This window comes from Geotrypetes seraphini, chromosome 12, assembly GCF_902459505.1.
Source record: "Geotrypetes seraphini chromosome 12, aGeoSer1.1, whole genome shotgun sequence".
NCBI lineage: Eukaryota > Metazoa > Chordata > Amphibia > Gymnophiona > Dermophiidae > Geotrypetes > Geotrypetes seraphini.
The window spans coordinates 46572020-46588776 of record NC_047095.1 but is presented as its reverse complement, the minus strand read 5'-3'; the positions used below and the strand labels follow the sequence as shown (position 1 = coordinate 46588776).

Genomic DNA, 16757 nt, shown 5'->3' with positions numbered 1-16757 from the left:
AACTTAATTAGAAACCAAATCAGTTAAGAAAATTTAGGACAACTTTCAGCGGTCATGTACTATATGCGTCTCTTTTAAACTTACTGCTAGTAATAGCCTTAACACTTTCATTGTGCCAAAGAGAGCTTCGTTTTGGAATTCATGGGATATAATATGTATAGACATCTTATCTAGGTATGCTTGGAAGATGCTTATAATCAGGCCTGTGATAATTAGCAGGCTAGGAAATATTTCTGTATTTTTCTGCCACATTTTCTTGATCTGTTTCCTGGTACTTGGCACTAACACTCGGTTTTCTTGTATGAAGCTTTCTGTTGGTTGGAATAGGAATATCCCAGGGTACAACCTTTTCACTGTCCACAATTCTCTTAGAGCAGGGGTAGGCAATTCCGGTCTTCGAGAGCCAGGTCATGTTTTCAGGATATCTACAATGAATATGTATGAGATGGATTTGCATGCACTGCCTCCTTGAGATGCAAATCTATCTCATGCATATTTATTGTGGATATCCTGAAAACCTGACCTGGCTCTGGCTCTCGAGGACTGGAATTGCCTACCCCTGTCTTAGGGTGATAATCCCAGTGCTTTTCTAGTACAGCATTGTTTAGTGTTTACACAGTGGATGAGATATGAAAATCTTATAATCTTACAGATTATGCATTTATTTGTTTTACTAGGTTTTTTCTATGCTTTGATGTGGACCGTCTTACCCACAGTCCTGGGATGCAGTTTTCAATCTTTTTTTTTAGTTCACCTCTCCTTAACCATTACTATGTCCATTTTTGATTGAAATATGGTTTCTGAAGCAATACTCTACATTTCCCACTGTATTTATGCATAGGTGCTGGTAAATTCACCTCCATTCCTTCTATTTTTCAAAATGTTTGTGCTAGTGTTAGTTTACTTTTGCATTTCAGCACCTGCTGCATATTTGCATTCAGTGATGCTATTAAAAATGCCTAAAGGTCTATGACTGTGATCCTCTATGGAAAATTTATTTCTATAAGACCTATTTTTCCTTCAGTTTTCTGAATGTAGTTTTGGCATACCATGATTCTTATAGATTACCTCATGGGCATGGAGGTATTTTCTTCTCTTTATATCCAATTTTCAAGGTCTTTTTGAGGCCTGTCTGATTTCCAAACTGTATGAAATCATGGGGACTGCAAGCTGAATGACCAGTTTTCAGTGCCAGTGTTAATCTGCTACTGAAAACCCTGTAGAGTGTAGATTATTGAACTCTGCCCTCTAGGTCACTGAAATCTGAGTGATGCCACCTAATAGTGTATCACTCCACGATGCATCACTAGGCAATGTTGTTCAGGGAACTGACTGGCACGAGAGACTTCCAGAATGATAAATTCCCTTTCTGAAAGGATGGGTACTTAGAACTGGCATAAACTGTGAAAAAGACATTTGGAATAGTATGTTCTCTTTCCAGATATGTGGGTGATAAGTGGTAGAATTTGAACTAGGCTGCAAGAAGGTTTCTTTTTTGGGGAAGTGGGTGGAACATTGTTCCTTTGGAGATGGTTCTTGCTTTTTGGAGCATGTTTTGGTGGAAAGCTCGACTTGAAGGGGATGTTTGCTTGAAATTACCCCAGAAGGGACTCAATCTGAGAACTGGTATTTTGACTAATATTTAGGTCTCTCATATCCAGAATAGAGAGGAAACCTCTATGTTGTCAGGGCCAACCCTAGGTTTGAGCAACTGTGTTCTTTGCATATGGTTCTAATTTTCTGCTCTGCAAATTAGGTTACAGGGTGAGTCTCTGAACATAGTCCCGCTACCTTATATATGCATTCCTCATAGGCCTTTTTTGCTATATATATATATATAGAAGTGCTGGTTATTTAGGAGATTTCAGGCTGCAATGAACCTAGTAAATATTCAGCACCTTGGTTTGAGGTAGATGTTAAAGCTTGCTATATTCCTTCCCACAGGCTTGGTAAAGCTTCATTGGTTCCTACCCTCTTATGTATAGTAGTCCTTAATGTTAGCACTTACAAATTGATGTAATGAGGGCTGTTTTTTGGTGCCCATTAAAGCATTACTGATTAGCAAGCTATTTCTAGCCCACATAAAAGGCCCTTAAGTGCACCTTAAGCTAGATTACAGGGGTGCCTTTAATGTAAACACTAATATCACCTCGGGTATTAAGTATACATCAGAATAAAGGTTAACCTCAGTAATTTTTGTTTGGTTTAGCTACCAGTTAAGAGGTAGAAAATGATTTTTTTTAAAAATCATTGAGATGAAGTTAAATAACACTAGTCAAACAGAGAATTCTATCACATAAGCATGCTGTATATTCCCTGTTTTGGATAACATATCCAATCTGAAATCCCTTCACTGAAGCAGATTTATAACAGAAAGGGGTCTCAACATACAATTAATTCAAGCCCCCTTCTGGCAGCATTGCTACTGAAAGCCATCTGGGAAGGGGAAGCCCCTGCAGAAGGTCATAGGCCAGAGGTGCTAGATGAAAGAGCTAGAAAAAAAAAAAAAAAAAAGGAAAGTACTGATGTGGTGTTATGGTGGCTGCGTAATTCTGCACCGAGAATAGCGAATATATTAGGTGTGCAAAGAGGGGGGGGGGGGTCTTCTCTGATGCTCTTATCAACTGGGAGGAGGGCGAGGCAGAGGCACTTAGAGCTTCCGGGCACTGGGAAAGGAAGTTGCTGGCAGCGGGCCAGGAGGAAGCCCCCGAAAGGACGCCTCTCGGCAACCGAAGCCCATTCCCCCCGTCCTCCCTTCCCCCCCTCCTTGCAAGCCAGCTTCCAGGGGCCGAGCACGAACGGCAGAGGGGGGAGGGAGAGCCCCGGGTAGGAGCTTGCGAGGCGGCCTCTGTCCGGCAGCGGGAGGCCCCATGAGCCTGCTGGGCGGCTACCGCAAAAAGACCAACAATGATGGCTATGAATCTTTGCAGCTCGTGGACAGCAACGGTGAGCAGGCGGCGATCGAGGAGGAGCGGGGCGGCGGCGGCAGCGGGGCGGCGGCGGCGGCGGCAGCGCCTCAGGTCCCAGCTCCGGCAGCCAGGAGCCCGGCCCGGCAGGCGGACTGCGCTAGCAGCACCATGGACAGCTCAGGTAAGCGCCGGCCGTGGCGGCTGCGCTGGTCGTCCCCCGGCCCCTTTTGTAGCGTGCCTCGGGGGCAACACGAGCCAGATGCGAGGGGGAGCCGGCGGCGCCGATGAATGGAAGGGAAGCGACGTTATTAGGGACTGTTTCATAAATGGGGCTGGGGATGTACCATATAAACCGGGGGAGGGGGGGGGGTGCAAAGGCTTGCGCAAGAAGCTCTCTGTGACACCCGTTAACTTTGTCGCGCGGGCATCAAATGACGGCACCTTGGCGGGTGGGAAGGGCTCAAAGAGACTCCCGGAGTTTGGGTTATAAATATCCTCGCAGGATTCGTTTTAGGGGGGGGGGGGGGAGCACGGTATTGGTCTGAAGGGCGCTTTAAGAGAGAAATCGCCCCTTTGTGTTCCTTTGTTTGCGAAGTGCCTGTCAAATCTGACCCTTGGGAATCCGCTGGGAAGAGATGTAACAGCCAAATGAGGGTTGGGATTAGGTCACAAATAATGAAAAGTTCATGCTGACGATACTCGTTTCTTGAAAAATAATTTTTTTTTTTTTTTGGGGGGGGGAACGGGGGCTTATGTGCCACCAGTCTCAAATCTGTAATATTGCAAATATGAGTCAGCTTTACATTTGAAATGTACTGCCTTGCCATGAACAAACGTGTGTGGGCCATAAAAGGCTTCAGCTATTTGATTTTGTAAAAGTGTTGTGACAGAAAATCAGAATGATTGAGCCGGACTGCAAATTACATATGCCTTTCCCGTCTTCTGTTAAATTGCCCTGTAATAAAGTGGATCTCATCACACCAGTTTTATTATTCTAGTACATTTCCCTTAGTAATTTTGATGTCAGCTTTGACCAGGCTGCTGCTGTTGCAGAATGTATAACTGGACTGATTATTTGTGCACACTATACATAACAGTAGCAAAATTGTGAGTCCTGAGAGCAGTAATCAAAAGCAGGAAGAAGAAATTAGGATGACAGGCAGGAAATAAATATATACCCAAACTGGTAATTAATTGAAGGCCCCTGTTATTAAGCTGTGTTAAGCCCTAAGTCACACCTAATGTGGCAAAAAAAGGCTTTATGCAAATCAGGTTAACATTTTATGGTAATGTGACTGTCAGCACACCCTAATCGTGCATTATTATTTTTGGGGAGGTACATAAAGAGCTATCCAGCTAGCACATTCACATTAGCGAGTGCTAACTAGATAATGGAAGGATAACATGGGAACACTTAGGACCTCCTAAATAGGAGGCAGTAAAGCCCTGATTCTACAAGCCAAGAAATTCCAAAAAAGTATTGCCAAAGAAACTTCAAAAGAGACCAACAATAAGGCAAAAATGGTCCAAAGGTTCCGAGAGTGGTTCAGCAATGCAGAAAACAACTCTGTGATTAAATAACATCAATAAATTTAATGAATTTAATAGAATTAGGTACCCTCAGTCTGAGGGGTCAGCGACAGGAGAAATCCTCCAACGCTTCACACAACAGGGTAGAGGCAACCAAGCCCCCACCTACACACCATCATCGGGTACCTTAGTGTGCTTTAAATCAAAAATAACACAACCACCATAAAAAAACAATAAACAGTGAACACAGGTAAATTCAGTCACATCCACCACTCTGGGAACCCCCCAGCCAGCTTCCAAACCTAGAATGAAAAAAGCAGACTTAGCTTCAATGAGTCTTCATCTGTTGTCAAGGGGTACACAGGGCAAGGCAGATGGAACGCTGCAGAATACCAGGTCCAACCAAGCCTGGTTTCGGAAACATGTCCCTTCCTCAGGAACCCATAATTCAAAAATCAATGGCATAAATCCAAGTCAGAAATTGACTGGTCTGGAGGTGCCAGTACTGTGAAAAGCACGTCTCAGGCATGTGTTTCTGGCTGTAGCTCATGATAAAATAATAATTAAAAAAATTACACAATTCACATAAATTATAGTAATATAATTGTATAATAGTTTTTGGGAAAAAAATCTCAAAAGTATGCATCTCGGGTGTATATAAGACAATAAAGGCGTATCTTATACGCGCTTGCTGAAAGCCGACACTTGCATCTCCCCTCCCTTCCTCTCCATTTAATAGCACTGGCACGCCTATGATTGAAACAACAGCTGCATGTGATATGCACCTATGTCATGTGCATATATTGCAGTTCCAATAAGGCATGCTCATGATATGTGTGCCTATGCCGTAGCTTTTATCCTAGCTCATGAGCACATTTATGCCTCTTTCTGTGGACTTTTCTGCGCATGTGCCAATCACTATCACCAGCAACTCATCTCATGTAGATTTGGCGACCCTACATGAACCTCCGCAAACCTCATTTGTATGCTTGGTTTTTTGAAAATAAGTCATCTTTTTGAAATCATTACATTTACGGCCACAATAGTGGCCCGTCGGATTTTACCATTGGTATTAGAGAATCCGGCCTTAGGTGCCGCCGATCCGGGCAGTGTTTATAGAATCAGGGCCTGTGCTTCCATTAATTTTTTGGAAGTCCTGCATGCTAATGGAAAAATGTAGCATAGGGCTTGAAACCCCCCCCCCCTTAAATACTGGCATCTTAAATATGTACTTAGTAAGTTGGAAAGTCCCAATTCAGTATTAGTGCACCATAGGGGACATACTTAATAGCAGGTGCAATTGATTAATGCATAAAAGATAGAATTCAGCACTGCCTGAAGCTTTAGCCTCCCCTTTGACCTAGTGGACTGCTGAAATAAAATCACTGCAGGGGTGACATCATGTTCATGGTTTAGAGAAAAATATTATAGGATTACATTACGTGCCTATTACACACAAACTCAATTGTTTTATAGTGGAGGTCTTCCTACACCTTTATGTCATAAATGTGGGAGGGAGAATCATACATTAGGTCATGCATTTTGGTTTTGCCCCATAATTCAGCACTTTTGGAAGCGAATAATAAATTATATGTCGAAAATAATTGGAAGATCTTTGCGCTGTTCTCCTTCTCTCTTTATTTTGGATTTGCCAGAAGCTTTTGGCCATTTACCTAAAGGACATAAGGCGTTGTGTAGGAAAATGAGTCTCTTGCTAGAAAGTGTATACTTCAATATTGGACGATCCCTGATCCTCTGAGGTTTTGGCATTGGCGTAACCAATTACATCAGTTGGCCATTTGGGAAGCTAGAGATGCTGGAAATATAAGAAAACGAAATATGTTATTTATACAAACCTGGGATTCATATTTGCAAGATTTGCATCCTAAGGGCCGTAGCGCGAAATTAAGTTGGGTCTCTTAATTGGGCTTTTATTTAGTTAAATGAAGAGAGTATCATTGGGAAGAGAGTACTATTGGGTGGGGAGGAGTGGGTGTGGAGAGGGATGGTAGAGGTTCAAACACATATAGATAAAGTGGGGGTTTAGTGAAAGTAGAATTTGTCTTTTATTATGTATATTATATTATTATAGTTGATGCATTATTGATGTGCTTTGATGTTGTATTTGTTGTATTTGATGATGTTTGCATCAATAAAAACTGTTTGAATCTAAAAATCACTGCAAGCCAGAAGCCCCCAGCTGTGGTGCACTAATACTGCACTCCTGGGGGAAATATACACCAAAAACTTTAAAATTTTGCATCTTTAAGTTAGAACTTTTCAGTTTAGAAGCTTTGGGCCCCTTTTACTAACAGATACTAACATATGGGCTTAGCCTGTCCTTTTTGTTATTATCAAGCTAATCATCATTTCAAAAACATAATCAAACATTCACATCAAGGAAAAAAGGAAAAAAATACAAGATCAATAAATACACTCCCAAGACCCGTCACAAAATCACAGTATAACAATTTTTTTTAAAAAGATATAATGCGGTGTGAATGTTTGATTATGTTTTTGGAATGATGATTAGATTGATAATAACAAAAAGGACTAAATGATGTATGGGGCAGTTCTCATTTAGACTTATGTCTGGTGCTAGTCACCTATGAGTTACTACCCGAGCCCACATTTCCTCGTTTGTCTACTAAGGGCTCATACTGATGTCCATTATTTAAAGAGTTTCAGTAACCATAATTTAACTTCTCAATTTTTTACTATTTGGCATAATTTTTTTTTAAAATTCTTTATTAATTTTCAAGCTTTGACAGTGTATTACAATTAATATAACTTTAACAGATTGCATAAAATACACCAGTACACACATTATTAAAGAAAACATCCATTTCCCCCCTCCCAATTATTAATATATTATATTTTAAATATTTTTAAACTCTTCCAAATACTTTCCTCTCCCCTCCCCCACCCTGGATGTGTAAGGAAATCTAAGAAATAAAAGATATATCTCTATTATTTAATAAAGTATGGAGCCCATTGACTGCATTTGTTAATTTTCAAAAATTGCTTGTCTTTGCACCCCCCCACCACTCCCAACCATGCGCCAGCCCAGCCCAAATCAACTGCTCTCAGAACACTGCTGCTAGTTGGAAACCGCTCAGAGCTTAGGCGGTATGCAAATCTTTTAAATAAATAAATAAAGAAAACACATCATGGTTTGGTTTTCTGACTTAGAGGGAACATTGATTTAGGACAGGTTTGGAAACCCCTGGGCTAAGTAATTGAATGAAGGACAGGGAGCACTAGTGAGTCAAATTTAAATTGGTTTTTTATTTCCATATTTTTAAAAATTTGTGTGGCTTTAATTGACACCTTTTCATTGGTAGTTCAAGGCAAGTTATTTTCTGATACTGTAACTGATATTTCTCTGTCCTAGAGAGAGCTTACAATGTAAAGATTAAAGTCCCAAAGCTCCGACAACATAGTAATAAATACCATGTTGGAAGTCATTTTTTTTAAAATCCGGTGATTCTCAGCACAATAGCATGTGGCTAGCCAGCAGGGGAAGCCCCGATCAGCTGATCAGAGCTCTGGAGCAGGCAAGGGAAGCCGCAAATCAGCTGAGCAAACAGCTACCGCTCTCCCCTTTGCTGGCTTTCAGCTTACTGCGGCTCTGGAGCTGCCATCAGCTGGGCAGAGGAGGAGAATGGAGGCTGCAGGTTTTCTTTTTTTTGACCGGGGGGGGGGGGGGGATGGCACAGCTGTTGTGTGAATGCACAACACATGCACAATAGAAAAAAATTCCCCGTAAAGGGTGGGGCGCGGGGAGGGGGGGTCTCCCTATAGTGCCTCACAAAGAAAGCTTTATGCCTCCTCACAAGGAGAGCATTTGCATAGGGTGTCTCTCTTTTACCTATAACATATATACCCTCTTAAAAATCAATGAATCCTGCATAATATGTGTGATCTGAGATAGTCTGGAGCTATTTCAAAAGGTGGACAAGACTACTGAACCCTGGATTTATCTGGGATGATGGAGGGATCTGTCATCAGTTAAGATCTTGATGAATGATGTGAGTTTTTTAAAAACTGGATGTCCCAACATTCTCTGAAGTTAAACTCAGATAAGACGAATATAATTTGGTTAAAACCACCACATCTAATAACAACAGTGGGGGAAAGGAAATCAAGCAACTTCTGTAGAAGCAGAGAAACTCCAAAATATGGATGCTAAATTCAAAAATGAAATTAAACTCCTGGGGGTTTTGTTGGATGTAGGTATAACTATGGAAACTCAGGTTAATAACATAATTTAAAAAATGGTTTAAATTAAAATTGTTGCATAGAATGGAATATTTTTATAGAGAGAAGTTATTTGCAGGTTATAATTCAGTCTCTATTACTTCCTTGGATGTTGTAACATATGTCTGCAAGGTCTTCCTGCCAAACAGATGAAGCAATTGCAGATTTTGCAAAACGTTGCTGCAAAACTTATTCTAGGGGGAAACCGATTTAATCACATTATCAGAATTGCGCTGGCTGCCAATCGAGGCAAGAATCGAATTTAAAAGTTTGATTTTTATTTTCAAAATGTTGTATGGGTTATGTCCAGGCAACTTGACGGATTTGATAAGTGTAGGCCCCCTTTTACAAAGGCGATTATCGCGGCAGGCCACGATAATCGCTCCAACGCCCATAGGGATTCAATGGGCATCAGAGTGTTTGCTGCACAGCAGCCGCTAGGCATTTGCATTCTTCCTGAGAATTGTTATTGGTATCGCCATCTTGCAAACACTTTTGAACAGAGCTGCAGAATACTAATCTAATATTGGGCTTTATAGGAAGGCAATAAAACCATGGTTATTCCAGAAATATCTTTGATTAAGTAGGATATCATGATTGTATTTTAAGATGTATACTAAGGGGCTCATAATCGAAAGAGAAAAACATCCAAAAACCAGCCTAAGTCGGCACTTGGGTGATTATAAACGAAAGACGTCCAAGTACCGATAATTAAACCGGGTTTTGGACATATTTCTAAACGACCTAGCCTTCATAGTGCCGCTGAACGACCATAGCTGAATGGGGCGTTTCAGGAGGAGTGTCGAGGGCTGGATTTGGGCGGGACGTGGTTAGGCTTAGACTTAGTTGTACTGCATGTATAACTGAAAGTTATACAGCACAGGATCGACGGAACTTGAACGTTGTGACTTAGACCATTTAAAACCCACCTAAAGTGACCAAATAAGCACTGCAAACACATAATACAGACCCCCACACACTACCCCAGTGATCACTGACCCCCCCCCCATAAAAATATTAATCACAACTTGAAAATTGTGCCTCCAGAACATCATCACCTGGTAGCATGGCATAGGAAAGCCTAATCGTGCTGCACAGAGGCATCTTAAACTGTCTTGGGGGTGGGTTAGGGACCCATAGAGAGGTGGACCCATGCCCATAAGCCCCTGTAATCACTGCATTGATATTGAAACGTGCACTCCCCTATACATCCCCCAAACCCTTTTTTACTAGCATATAAGTGACTCCTGCAGCTATTGGGTAGATAAGTGGGTCTAGGGGATTCTGGAGGTAGTTTGGGGGGCTCACTATGCCCTATAAGGGAGCTGTATTAAGATGAAGACATGGCATCCTTTTTGTGAAGTTCACAGCAGTGCCCTGTAAGGTACCCCACTATTTAGGTGCCATGTCTGGGTGTTCAGTCTATCACTTTGGATTGCAGACTCCTCCCAAATACAACAAGGCTTGTTCTAGGCGTTTTTGACTTGGACGAAAATGTGGTATAAAGATGGACGATTTAATGGCTTGGACGATCAGATCGGCAGGACGTATAGTTAGATGATTTTCGAAACGAAAAAAATTTGGACGTATTTTTCGAAAATGTGTCCCTAAGCTGTTTTTTACTTTGGACGACTTGCGACTTGGATGAAAACGGACTTAGACGTTCCTTTTGATTATGCTGCTCCACCTGTTTATGAATTATCATGATATTGAATTACCTCTTATTATGACCCACTTAGAATTTTGTGGTTAAGCGGGATATAAATATGAAAATTAATTTTAAAAAATTAACTCCTTATGAGGAAAGGCTATAGTGGCTAGGGCTCTTTAGCTTGGAGAAGAGACGGCTCAAGGGTAATATGATAGAGGTCTATAAAATAATGAGTGGAGTGGAAAGGGTAGATGTGAATCGCTTGTTCACTCTTTCCCAAAATACTAGGACTAGGTGGCATGAGATGAAGCTACTAAGTAGTAGATTTAAAACATACCTGAGAAAATATTTCTGTAATTAATCTGTAATCAATCTGTAATTAAATTCTGGAATTCATTGCTGGAGAATGTGGTGAAATCAGTTAGCTTAGCGGAGTTTAAAAAAGATTTGGATAATTTCCTAAAAGATAAGTTCGTAGGCCATTATTAATATGGCTTGAGGACATCCACTGCTTATTCCTAGTATAAGCAGCATAAAATCTGTTTTATTTCTTGGAATTTAGCTGGGAAATTGGGGCCTGGGTTGACCATTGTTGGAAACAGGATACTGGGCTTGATGGACCTTCGGTCTACCTCACTATGGCAATTCTTATATTCCTATGTTTTACAAAGCCGCATTAGCAACTGCTGCAAGGCAATAGCCCCAAAGCCTTTTAAATGCCTATGGGCTTCTGGGCAGTTACCGCAGCAGCAGTGACAGCCACTTGTGTTACTTTATAATTAAAAAAAAAGGTGGGGTGGGAGGGCAAATCAGGAAAAGGAATTGTGAGATGAATATTAACCTGGGTCCCAGCCAGGATAGGATGATTACCGTATTTTCACTCATATAATGCGCATACGTGTATAACACGCATACGCGTATAGCGCGCGGGTCCAAAACATTTCTGTAAAAAATTTTTTTTTATATAGTACGCACACGCGTATACCGCGCATGCTGCTATAACCTCCTCCCACTCCCGCTTACTCTTCTGGCCTGCGAACCGGCATCCTCCCCCCCGCTCGCGTCACCCCCCCTCCCCCGCGATCCTACATCCCCCCCCCAGCACCGCAAAGCATCTCTTACCCGATTGGGCACCGGCACCGATGCACAAGAATCTCGGAGAGAGCGAGACCAGAAGGCTTTGAGCATGCGCAAATGCTCAAAGCCCAGTCCAGCCCGGCACAAGGAAGAAGGAGGATCTCCCTCGCACCGCCCAGCACAGCCCAGCCCAGCAACAACGAGGGAGGATCTACTGGCACTGGCACGTCCTGTGCATTGGTGCTGGTGCCGGTGCCCAATCGGGTAAGAGATGTTTTGCGGTGCTGGGGGGAATGTAGGATCGCGGGGGAGGGGGGGGGTGACGCGAGCGGGGGGGAGGATGCCGGTTTGCAGGGGGGATGCCGGATCGGAATGCAAAAAAAAAAATTGTACAACGCGCTCACACCTATAACGCGCAGGGTTATGCACGGTTTGTAAAATCGTGTATAACGCGCACGTTATATGCGTGAAAATACGGTAGTCACACTGGGTTTGTGGCTGGCTGATTGTCCTGGTACTTGTGGGAACATGGGGAGGGGGAAGAAGGTTTGAGAGGGGAAAATTCAAGGTAATGGAGAAATTTGCTACCTTCTTGTTTCTAGCTCAGATGAATTGGTGTGTTCCATGTTGACAAATGAAGCTGCAACAACACTTTATTTATATATTCAATTTTCTAGACCTTTTCCCCAGGGGCGCTCAGAACAGTTTACTTGAATTAATTCGGGTACTCAAGCATTTTTCCCTGTCTGCCCCGGTGAGCTCACAGTCTATCTGGGGCAAAGGGGGGATTAAGTGACTTGCCCGTGGTCACAAGGAGCATTGTGGGCTTGAACTCACAACCTCAGGATGCTGAGACTGTAGTTTTAACCACGGCACCACTCTAGAAATCAAAATGTAGTAAAAGTGAGTCAAGTATAGGACAATCGAGCCATTGTGACATCACTGATGAGGTTGGCTCTTAGACGTTATGACATCACAATCTCAGGCTCTGGTTATCAGAAGATGAAGCTTTTCACACTATTTATTCAACGTTCTATACTGTTCCTCCATGGGAGCTCAGAACAGTTTACATGAATTTATTCAGGTACTCAAACATTTTTCTCCGTCTGCCCTGGTGGGCTCACAATCTATCCAATGTACTTGGGGCAATGGGGGGGTTTAAGCGACTTACCCAGGGACACATGGAGCAGCGTGGGTTTGAGCTCACAACCTCAGGATGCCAAGGCTGTAGCTTTAACACTGCACCACTCTCCCCCTTAACCCAATGGCTCTGACTCTAGCATATTCATTTATGTGTTGGATTTGGTAGTGGGGGGTGGGGGAATCATAATTTAAAGAGAGCAGGTTGGGACCTTGTCTTCCTGAGTGTGTGTGTGTCAATGATTTTTTTCCAGGAGCAACTGAAAATATAAGGGGGCATCCTCTCAGTTTACAGATGTTGTGCTTTCAAAGAACCCAGGTGTTATAGAACATTTAGCTATAGGGAACTCATGGAGCTATGGTTATGATTATAGTTATCTTTCTCATACCACCTTTCCTCCCTGAATAGTAAGCCGGTACTTAAGTATTTTCCTTATGTGTCCCAGTGGCCTCACAATCTAATTATGGTACCTGGGGCTATGACATTAAAAGGCAAGCCATTGACATCCAAAGATAGATGATTATCCACAACCATTCTGAATAATTTTGAATAATTATCATTGAGATAGCAAAAAAAAAAAAAAAAAGACAGAAAGAAAGAAAATTTAGCTCTGGGTAAACTGCTTCTTCTTTACACTGACCACTATGATACTGTAGAAACAGGGGTCTGACTGTATTTCATTCCTTTCAGATTGTAACAGATAATCCAAACCTCACAGAGAATGAATTAGTTGAGTCCACAGTGGGCATTCCCATTCTAACATATGAGTAGAAAGCAGACATAATAGTAAAGGAGAAAAATACAGGGTCAGTACAGCGCATGCAGAGATAGAAGACCAATCAGAGACTGATAAAATACATGACAGAAAGATAACAGAAAATATTCCTCATTTTTTTGGAGTGCCACTGGTTTTAGCAAGCATAACTTGATAAATTGCCTATGGAGCTCATTTTCAAAAAGAAAAGATGTCCAAAAAGTGTCCAAAGAAAAGATGTCCAAAAAGATGTCCAAAAAGTATAAACAGACAATGTTAGACTTAACTTCTTGCAAGAAATCAGAAGTTCATTAATGCAGTTTTTAAATGTTTTTCTGCTTGCTAAGTATGTGTCAGGAGAGAGATGTCTCCTTTATTGGTGGAGAAACTGCAAAACATGTTTCAAATAGAGGCTGTTTTGTTTCTGCATTTAGCATTTTGAAAAGAAAGGCAAATTGTGTTTCAGATGCCTTCCTGTGTATGAGCATTAGCTGGCGGGACAAGAGAACCCTTGTTACTCAGAATCTGGCAGAAACTGCACATCAAGGGCCACTTTGATACAGAATGGATTGAGCTATTTTTTTGAAAATATATTTTCATTTATTAAAATGTATATACCATTCCGTTCAAAGAGTTTCTAAATGATTTAACAGAATAACATTTATAAAATAAATGAAATCACTGAGGTCGATTATTCAAAATGAGCTTACCAGTTAACTTGTGCTGATCGGGCCTTGAGAGACTATTAGCCTTGTGTTGGCAGTCTGGGGTAGAGTCAGCTCGGAGTCCACATTTAAGTGTCAATATTCAGAAGACTGCACATAAAGGAATCCTATCTTTGTTAGTTTTAACTTATCTGGTTAAGCGCTGGCTGTCAACACATACCTAGACATTTAGGGCCAGATTTGGTAAACGACGCCTAAATTGTCAGCTACCTAAAAAAATTGGCGCTGGCCCATGTCAATCATACTTAGGCACCATTTAAAGAATTGTGGCTAACGGTGCCTACCAGAAAACGTAGGTGTCTGCCTTATAGGCCAAGGTTTTGCTGGCCTATATTGCAGACGCCTAAGTTCTTTTGAGAATCGCGGTTAACCTAAGGTCTTCTCCATCCCTAACCATTACTTTAGATAACCTAAACGTTACATCATTCAGCTATGCAGATGACATTACCATTCTCTTCCCTTATGATATCCAAGACTCATTAGGTCATCTGGAAACAAGTCTGGAGGAAGTAGAAAAATGGATGACCAACCATAAATTGAAGTTAAATGCAGATAAAACCAAATTCCTTATGCTTGAAACAGACAAAAATCCATCCATAACTGAATTGGAATTCAAAACAATTAAGTATCCAATACAAGTCTCCCTTAAAATTTTGGGTGTATTAATAGACAGATGCTGCACAATGCAGACTCAATTAAAAAAAACAAACTACCCAAAAAGCATTCTTCACAATGCGCAATTTAAGAAAAATTAGAAAATTCTTTGATAAAGACCAATACAGGATTATGGTTCAATCTCTTGTACTAGGACTAGTAGACTATTGTAACATTCTCTATCTACCTTGCCCCAATTATGTGATCAAACGACTCCAGACTGTTCAGAATACTGCTCTTCGATTGATTTATTCTCTTGGAAGATTTGACCATATAACTAACTCTTATCTAGATTCACACTGGCTACCGATCCGAGCCAGAATTCATTTCAAGTTATACTATATACTCTTCAAAGTAATTTATGGTACGACACCTTCCTATCTTTGCAATCGCCTAAATCGTCTACTTCCAACCAGAACAAGGAGGTCACAGACCCTATTCTCCTACCCATCATTCAAAGGCACCCTGCGTAAGAAATTTTATGATGGCCTCCTAGCGACAAATGCAGCAAAAATTGATCCTTCAATCTCTAAATTGCTGATCACAACATCTAATATCAAAACCTTCCGAAAAGAAATCAAAACCCATTTATTCACTAAGCATATTCAGTCTACCTAAACTCTTCTCCTTCTATCTCCTCTTTATATTCCCAAGTTTAGTCTACTACCTGGTTCAATTTCTTAATTAATGTAACCAATTTCAATTTCTAAAATCTTTTACTAATTCATTTACTCAATCAATGTAAGGAATTCAGTTTAGAATCTTTGTAATGTTACTAGATTTAATTTTTTAATGATACATAATTTATTATGTTTATTATGTTAAATCCTTCCCATTATATCATATCCGAAAAAACTCCTATATAATGTATTCTAAATTAATTTTCCTATGTACTGTTTTCCTGCCTTCTTCTATTCTATGTTTCTAGCCTAATTAATTTATTTTTCTCAAGTACTTTAGCAAGATTGTGAGCCTTTGGGACAGTCAGGGAATTCTAAGTACTTTTTCTTCATTTTAATTATCTTACTTAATTGCATCTCTTCTGTATCTACTGTAAACCGCTTTGAACCTCACGGTATAGCGGTATACAAGAAATAAAATTATTATTATTAACCACATCTACTTTGACCTTAGGAATCATTCGATGCCTCCTTAGATGTGATTATGATGCTTACCTTCGTAGGCGTCTACTGGCACTTACTTTTTTTTTAAAAAAATTAGTTTTTAATTGGTTTTTAACGCTGATTAAACCCAATTAAAGCCTACCACTGCCTAACTTACAACGCCGTATATAGAATCTGGCCCATGGGCCTGATTCTAAAAGATTGGTGCTGACAAGTGCAGTGCTAAGTGTGAATCTATAAAAGTTAGTACTCTTTATGGAATCACACCTAGCACCATCAAAGCATGCTAAGGGTTGTTACATTTAGGTGTACCCTATTTATTCCAGGGTTTTGTTAGCCTAAATGAGAGTAGAGAGGGACAGATTCTTCAAACTTTCGAAAAATAAGAGAACAAGAGGGCATTCGGAAAAGTTGAAAGGGGACAGATTCAAAACGAATGCCAGGAAGTTCTTCTTTACCCAGTGTGTGGTGGACACCTGGAATGCGCTTCCAGAGGACGTTATAGGGCAGAGTACGGTACTGGGGTTCAAGAAAAGATTGGACAAATTCCTGCTGGAAAAGGGGATAGAGGGGTACAGCTAGAGGATTACTGCACAGGTCCTGGACCTGTTGGGCCGCCGCGTGAGTGGACTGCTGGGCACGATGGACCTCAGGTCTGACCCAGCAGAGGCACTGCTTATGTTCTTATGTTCTTATGTTAATACAAGCAACAGCTGGCTATAAATTTCAATAATGTTCTCTATTAAGGCTAAGATTACACACAGTCAAACAAGAAGCCTTAGGGCAGGGGTGTCCAATGTCGGTCCTCAAGGGCCGCAATCCAGTCGGGTTTTCAGGATTTCCCCAATGAATATGCATGAGATCTATGTGCATGCACTGCTTTCAATGCATATTCATTGGGGAAATCCTGAAAACCCGACTGGATTGCGGCC

The 16757-nt window shown here is 41.2% G+C and overlaps 1 protein-coding gene across 4 annotated transcripts in view; it reads left to right on the top strand.

Moving 5' to 3' along the window:
* The window catches only part of DNAJC6 (DnaJ heat shock protein family (Hsp40) member C6), a 119267-nt gene that overhangs the window by 22391 nt on the left and 80119 nt on the right, over positions 1-16757 (top strand). For 2 of the 4 annotated variants that reach the window (XM_033916791.1, XM_033916792.1), the window contains exon 1: positions 2652-3090. The exons of the other annotated variants lie outside the window; for them this stretch is intronic. In XM_033916791.1, coding sequence (XP_033772682.1) covers positions 2871-3090 — 220 coding nt within the window. In that variant the 5' untranslated portion in view covers positions 2652-2870. Of the gene's footprint in view, positions 1-2651; positions 3091-16757 lie in introns of those variants that run through there. 4 annotated transcript variants of the gene reach the window in all.